The 8,141-nt window shown below is 35.3% G+C and overlaps 1 protein-coding gene and 1 pseudogene across 1 annotated transcript in view; both read left to right on the top strand.

Annotated features, from left to right (window-relative positions):
- The first annotated feature begins 2,610 nt into the window (after positions 1 to 2,610).
- The window catches only part of LOC115212782 (peptidyl-prolyl cis-trans isomerase B), a 29,267-nt gene continuing 23,736 nt past the window's right edge, over positions 2,611 to 8,141 (top strand). The window contains exons 1-2 of the mRNA XM_029781470.2: positions 2,611 to 2,786; positions 6,676 to 6,932. Of these exons, the coding sequence (XP_029637330.1) occupies positions 6,687 to 6,932 (246 nt within the window). The 5' untranslated portion in view covers positions 2,611 to 2,786; positions 6,676 to 6,686. The remainder of the gene's footprint in view (positions 2,787 to 6,675; positions 6,933 to 8,141) is intronic.
- Positions 7,152 to 7,270, top strand: LOC115213619 (annotated as a pseudogene).

Here is an 8,141-nt window from a genome sequence, read left to right as displayed (position 1 = left end):
CGATGGGTATTACTGCTAGTATATATATAATAAAAGAAGGAAAGTTCACACAGTTTACATAGATTTAATATATTTTAAATGAAAGTGTATTGTGATTGTCGACCGGTTGCGCTTTCGCTAATCATGACACTGAAATTATTGTGATTTCGTATTTTCTTAAGATTTTAGTTCATGCTCTTGTATGAAAGTTTGAGAATGAATGAACAAGTAGACAAATCTAAGGGGAGGTAATTAGTGATAGTTATTACTCGGGACAGGAGAGGTAATAGCTCGTTTTGGGGGTGGAATAAATATACATACTCATGAGCTAAATTAGCGAGATACAATGTGTACAGTGATGGATATGTGATCATGAATTGGCCTATGTAAAGCTGTATATATATATATTGAAAGAATTAAAGGTAGAGCTATGCAGCTTCATAATAATCCTTGTGACTATATATATATATATATATATATATTATATATATAGTCACATTGCCGCTGACGGTTGACCAGTCCTGGTATGTAGATGTGTTTTCGAACTTTGTGTAACATCCTGATGAGAGGAATGCCATAAATAATAATATGAAATATGTTATATTCCATGGCACATCTCTGAAACGACCCGTAGATGTGATCTTAATATGTATTACATCGACATTTGTCTATTTATGTATATTTATGTATTCTGGGATTTTATTTCGATTTTATAAAGAATATATATATATTTATATAAGTTTCGAATGTGTATTTTAATTATGTTCTTTTAAGCTCCGCATGTGTTGCCTCCATAAAAATATTACTTTGAATATAGCTCACAACGTTCACTACATCTTCCTATCTGTATATCAATGGGAGTCATTGTTAACATTAACAAGCTCTAAATAAACTATACATTTTATTTATATATATATATATATATTTCTCTCCTTGTTTTCTGTGTCCCTTTCTGTAGAAGAGCGTAGGCTCGAAACGTAAAGGACTTTTTCTATTTCTGAGCGTTATACTAATGCATCAGTTTGTTTTGTACACCACCTGTCTTCGTCTTTTGTTGTTTTTCGTAAACTCTCCCTATATATATATATATATATATATATATATATATATATATATATTATATATATATATATATATATATATATATATATATATATATATAATATATATATATATATATATATATGTATATATATACATATATTTATACATACACACATATTCAGATAGACATATATATGTATGTAGTCATCTCACTCTCTCTCTCTCTCTCTCTCTCCCTCTATCAATCTATCTATCTATCTATCATCTATCTATCTATCTATCTATCTATCTATCTAGCTGTGTGTATATGTGGGTATACTGCATTACTTCAAGAGATTGTAGGCCTGCGTGCACACGCACACACACACAGATTCACACACGCACACACAGATATATACACGTACACAAATGTATAGTTGTTGGATCACACATTATAGAGACACATCAAAATGTATGTAGGTTTGAGTGTGTGTGTGTCTGTATGTATATATATATATATATATAATATATATATATATATAATATATATATATATATATATATGTGTGTGTAAGTTTGTGAGTTTGTGTGTGTGTGTGTGTTCGTATATATGTGTAAGTGTAGTTGTTTGGTGTATTAAGTACGTGTACATGTATATATATATGAATGCATATATATATATATATATGAATGCATATATATATATATATATATATATAAACTTTATAATTAGGGTTCAGCGGAGATTTGCTTCACCACATACCGAAGTTTAGAAATAGCAGTCAAAAAATCTTAGCTATTCCTTCTACTTTAAAAGGGGGTAACCTAATACCGATTGATTTTCGTTATTTTTCCCTTTTGCCTGCGTGGATTGTTTTCAAGTACTTTGGTTTTTCTGGGAGCCCCTTTTAAAGTAGAAGGAATACCTAAGATTTTTTGACTTCTATTTCTAAACTTCGGTATGTGGTGAAGCAAATCTCCGCTGAACCCTAATTATAAAGTATTACTCATGCTTACCTTTAAATGGGCTTTTTCATGCCGAATTCTACTTTGTGAAGTTACTGATTAATTATTAATTAATTAATTTTACCCTTTTATTATTATTATTATTATTATTATTATATATATATATGTATATGTATATATACATACATACACGTATGTATATATATATATATATATGTACACGTACGCATTTATTTATTTCTCTCTGCTCCTCCTGTGCGTATGTGTGGAAGGAGGGAGGGAGGGGGGTTCTGCGCGCCCGTCAGCCCACCCTCGTATGTGTGATTTTGTGACTTTGGTCAACGCCGTCGTCCTCACCAAACTGACTGACTGCAGTTGTTTGATTTACCATTAACGGATTTCCAACAGAATTAGATTGTGCTGATTATAAAACTGATAGATTACGTATAGCTAAGCAGTTGGCTTGTTCAGAAATCAGAGACACCTCACTAAAATAATAATAATAATAATAATGTAATAGAAATAAAATAAAATAAAATAAAATAGCAGGACACTGAAAATAATCAATCGGTGTGACAGATGTGTAAGCCTTGATAGGCTGTAATCGCAATTGTGTCGTGGCTGAACGAATGCATATAAACTAATCTCTGACTGAGATTATTCAGTTTTTAGATAGAGAAATCTCAGCTTCACAAAAGTAACTCAATAGTCAATCAGAGACTCCATAGTTATAATTTTGATTGAGCTAAACCAAAAAAAAAAAAAAAAAAAACGACACTCCTGCCCTTTTTTTCTATTTTGTGAAATCATCGTACTCTGTAAGTACAGTTTTTCAAATTTTATTTTTTATTTCAAGTAATTTTTGTTTTTACTAAATGGCAGTATATTTATATGTTAGACCACAAAAAAATTGCGTCAAATGACGTAACGTAATAGGTATATAGAAAGGGTGCTTGGGCTGGTTTACCACTAAAACATCGACTTGAACTGCAATTATATCAGTTGTTGATGCCTAGCAATGAATGACTATGTTCCAAAGTGTTTTGCTTATTCATTCTATCTGTCTCTTCTGTCCTTGTTTCGTATACATTCGATCCTTTTTCCAAGAAATCTAATGCTCGTAGCTTAGTTTTTCCTTGGGACTGGCCGGATCGGAGCGATCTCAAGATTAATCAGCCGAAATTGCGAGGATGATCCGGTTCTTGACTGAAGATTAGAGGCTTCGAATGACCCGTCCGTTTTTTGTGTCGTCTATTTGAGTGTTTTGCGTTCTTGTTCCAATTTGTATTTTTATATATATATATATATATATATATATATATATATATATATATATATATATATATAATATATATATATATATATATATATATATATATATATATATATATAGCACCGTGATCACTGTGACCGATTAGGCTATCAGATGTTGCTACACATCGCTTGTCACAATGCGCTTCGCATTGTTTTAGCCTTCAAATGACGCCACCCAACTGTCTAAGCGAGCAGGCCAACAGAAGAAAGAGTGAGAGAAAGCTGTGGCGAAAGAGTACAGCAGGGATCGCCACCCACCCCCCTACAGGAGCCTCGTGGAGCTTTTAGGTGTTTTCGCTCAATAAACACCCACAACGCCCAGTCTGGGAATCGAAACCGCGATCCTACAACCGCGAGTCCGCTGCGCTAACTACTGGGTCATTGCGCCTACACACACACACACACACACACATATGTACACATATATACGCGTGTGGACAATTTTTTATGAGATACCTGATGAACCCACACATTTGCAGGAGGCACAAGGAAGATCAGCTCAATCCAACTAGCTACTTCACCAGAAACAATACAGGAAAAAAAAATCCCAGTTACACTGAAAAGCGGTACCGCAGCATAGCCTCAGCCTCTAGCTGAAACCCGTGTGAGTTATTAATCTGTTACCTTGCACCAATGCAAGAAACCATGAACAATTGTATAACTATACTGCCGAAGAGCGATTCAGGAAGCAATTATACTTAGAATGAGCCGGGTTCGCAATCTGATTTCTATTTCTGAGTGAAGCCATCGATGCAATTACACTTGTTGGAAAACATTTTCATTAAAAAGAAGAAAAAAAAAAAGATTATTGTGTTTCGCATAATTATCAGTCTTATATAAAATCGATCTCTGATCTGGTGATTGGCACAGAATTCTGTCCATGATTCATTTTCCATTGTCGATTGAAGCAAACTGACTACGCTTCATGTTCTTAAAAGAGCTATAATAAAAAAATAGGTCTACGTCACTCATTCGAAAACTTGAGATAGTGTGTCTATAGAAAACCCTGTTAACTGATAACAAAAAAAACATTTGAGTAGCATTGTCTCTGTATATAATGTAGCTAAAACCTGGATCAAGGGAATGTAAACGTGGCACCTTTGTATAAGATACTTAGATCTACTTAAGGCCTCTAATTCATTTCAGAAATCTTAATAAAATAGTGAAGAACCTAACCGCAAAGAAGTCATACCGTATACAGAATAATACTTCCAGTAATAGCTAACAAGTGGTTCTAGCATGATATAATGGTATACTAATGGTGTACTGTAGTATATAGTTCATAGAATAGACTACTACTACTACTACCACCACCACCACCACTACTACTACTACTACTACTACTACAATTACTACTACTACTACTACTACTACTACTACTATTTAAGGGGAGGAGATCCAGACAAATTCCTCTAGGATCATAATTTAATGTTAAAGTATACATGTGTTCCGATAAATTTGTGTGCATGTGTGCGTGTGTGAGTGTGTGTGTGTATGTGTGTGTGTATGTGTGTGTAAGTGTATGTGTATGTGTGTGTGAGTGTGTATGTATGTGTGTGTATGTGGGGGGGGGGGGGTGATAGCGGTGGAGGTGATCACGACGGTTTCGACGTCTAACTGAAAGTTATTTCACTTCAGGAATTTCGCAACATCCCATTCCCCCATCACTAAGAGCACAAAATCACCTTTCCGGTGAAAAGAAAAAAGCATTTTTAGTAGGGGGAGGGGTTTGGCGAGCAAAAATTTGTTTGATCTCGAGCTAATTTCCACACCCAAATGAAATATTTTATGTTAGTTATAGTATTAGAAAAAAAAAATTTTTAAAAACAAAAAACCAAGTCCAAAATCGAATTTCAACTTCCTTATGAAGATTCGATCATGTACCCAATAAGAAAAAAAAAATTATGATTACGATTGGTTACGTCCCTCTGAATTGGGCAGAAGTACCAGTCAAATAATGGAAACTGTATTATTGGTTTGTACCTAAGTTAGGGATTTTTATTATAATTAACATGGTAAGCACTGGTAACTGCAATGTGCCTAAGTAAATGTTTTGCAGTATTTAGTTATAAGTTTTTGTGTTCTAAGATCAAATACTGCAGAACTCAATTTGCCTTTTATTCTTCCGGAGCCAATAAAATAAGTGTAGAGGCGTGTACTGGGATAGTTCCAATTTGCTGTCTTTGAATCAATATAACAAATCCCTATTGATGTTATTATAAAAAGCGCTGGGGGGAAAGCGGCGTGTTGGTAGAACTGTTAGAACGTTGAATAATAAGCAGCTCTCGATCGCTGAGTTTAAATCTCACTGATTCTTTCATACATTTGAATTCGATAAACTACAAATGAACAAAGGAGTCGGTTCTCTTCTTCTTCTTCTTCTTCTTCTTCTTCTTCTTCTTCTTCCTCCTCCTCCTCTTCTTCTTTTTCTTCTTCCTCCTCCTCTTCTTTTTCTTCTTCCTCCTCCTCCTCTTCTTTTTCTTCTTCCTCCTCCTCTTCATCATAATCTTCTTCCCCTCTTCCTCTCCTTCTCATCCCGTTCTTCTTCTCCCCTTCATCCCATCCCCCACCCTCCCCTCCTCTTCTTCTCCCCCCCCCCCCTTTGTAATAAATCAGCTGTGCTCAGACTTGAACTGGAGAGGGATGGATTCCGACACGCTTATAATTTCCAAGAAAGGGCAGTGTGTCGGGCATTATATCATGACAGCGGCACATGCAACTCCACCAAAAGTTAAGAGCCCAAAGAAAAAAGGAAAAAGTGGTCCTGATCACTGAGACAGCAAAACCCTAATTTAGATTTTTTATTATAGTAGTTAATTGTGAGTTCAAATCTCGTCAGAGCTAACTTTTTTTTATTCCTTTAGAGCCAATAAGATAAGTTACAGTCATATGTTGTTATCGATTTAATCAATACTGTTCGATTACTATAAAAATTGATTTTAAATCAATATTGTTCGACTACTATAAAAATTGATTTTAAATCAATATTATATCGGTACCAAATATCATGTAGTGATTACCGTGATAATATAGGTTTCGATTTCGGTTTCGACTATTAATGGAACAATCTATACTTCATATAGATTGTTAATATCTCCAAGAAAAGGGCAGGGATAGCACAGGTTCTGTTTCTCAACCTCTAAAAATAATTAAAACTTCAAGATTCAATCCACCCAGTTACGATTTCAATTTCGGACCATTTTGTTTCTTTTACAGTGCTAAAGCAATATTTGGAGAGATGACTGGATGTCATAGCTCCATATTTTATGTGCCCTCTCTTAAAAACCTAACTAATCATGTCCCATATGACATAAAATATTTTAAAATCAATTCATAACTTTTGAAACAAATACAAACCGGTTCCTTTACCATTTTCTTTGTTCTTTTTTACAGCCGCACCAAAAATGACGACCCCAGAAAAGTATATTTTTTTTGTAGTTGTGGGCTTCCTTTGCCTCTGCAATGTCCAAGCAGAGGTCGAGTGCAACCATACAGTGACGCATCAAGCCTGGTTCGATATCGTTATTAAAGATTATGATGGTCCCGCAGAAGATCTTCATGATCGATTTGTGTTCGGTCTGTATGGAAAAACAGCTCCAGTAACTGTCTTGAACTTTGCCAAAATCTCAAATGGTTACAAACATCGCAACGTAAGTATTTACAATTAAGTAGATTTTAAGGTAAACTAGCATTTTTCAGCTTTTATCGCTTTATTTTCATTAAGATCTTTCAAAAATATTTTTCTGCTCAAGTCTTACACTTAATCCGTTGCGCGTTTGAATATCACCACCAGGTCCTTGGTGACTTTAGCGAAGCCTATTCTGCTGAAAATTGAATGAACTTCTCTTAAGTCTTTGTAAAATATTTATCAATACGGCTATATCACATTGAAAGCACCGGTTCTCGTCCGATCTCCAAAGTTAAGCAACGTCGAGCCTAGTGAGTACTTAGATGGGTGACTGCTTGGGAAACCTAGGTGCTGTAAGCGTCACACACTTAACGGCGGTGCATCAGCAGGCCGCAGCTCTGAGCTGAAACTACAGAAGAAATACAATAAATAACCAGACTGAAATAAGTTCTGGGGTCGAAGTGATCAACTAAATCCTTGAAAGCGTTGCACCAGCATAGCTGTAGTGCAATGACTGAAATCAGAAAAAGCGTCAATGGGTCCGCAATATTATACTTCTGGTCACGATATGTGTTTGAATGTTACAATTTTAAGAACCTTAACTAGAGATCGAACTCGAACACGTAATCGAAATCTTTAGCATGATGGAACAACACTACGAAGATGTATAATTGATGAATCAAAATAGTAATAAGAAAACTTATAAATCGTGATATTTCTACGAGAGTCGCTCGTATGTATAAATAATATCGTGGGAAAACTAGTACTATTGGTTACTTGTTTTGTGTTCAGCACTCCACATTAGTTACCAAAAATATTGCTTCTAATTTAGGCACAAGGCCAGCAATTTTGAGGAGAGGGATTAGTGGATGCCATCGATATCAGTACTTGGAACTTAGGAACGATTAGATCTTTCTTGGGCCCTAGGCTTCATAAGGCCGGATCAGAAACCGGTTTCCATAGCTAACCAGTGACTGAGACTACAACACCATGATCCTGTCGCAAGGTTAACTTACCAGTTATTGCTGGTGCTCATTTACAGTTGAGTGGACTGGAGCAACGGGAAATAAAGTGTCTGGGCTCAAGAATACAATGCACCGCATCGCCCAGTCTGGAAATTGAAACCACGACCTCACGATTATGAGTGCAAAAAACCTTAACCACTAGGCCACACGCTTTCACATTACTGTTTTAGTGGTACTTAATTTTATTGGACCCGGAGAGATGAAAA

Source organism: Octopus sinensis, linkage group LG6 (genome assembly GCF_006345805.1).
Source record: "Octopus sinensis linkage group LG6, ASM634580v1, whole genome shotgun sequence".
NCBI classification, from domain to species: Eukaryota; Metazoa; Mollusca; class Cephalopoda; order Octopoda; family Octopodidae; genus Octopus; species Octopus sinensis.
The sequence above is the reverse complement of the archived record's forward strand: the minus strand, read 5'-3'. Positions and strand labels throughout refer to the sequence as shown.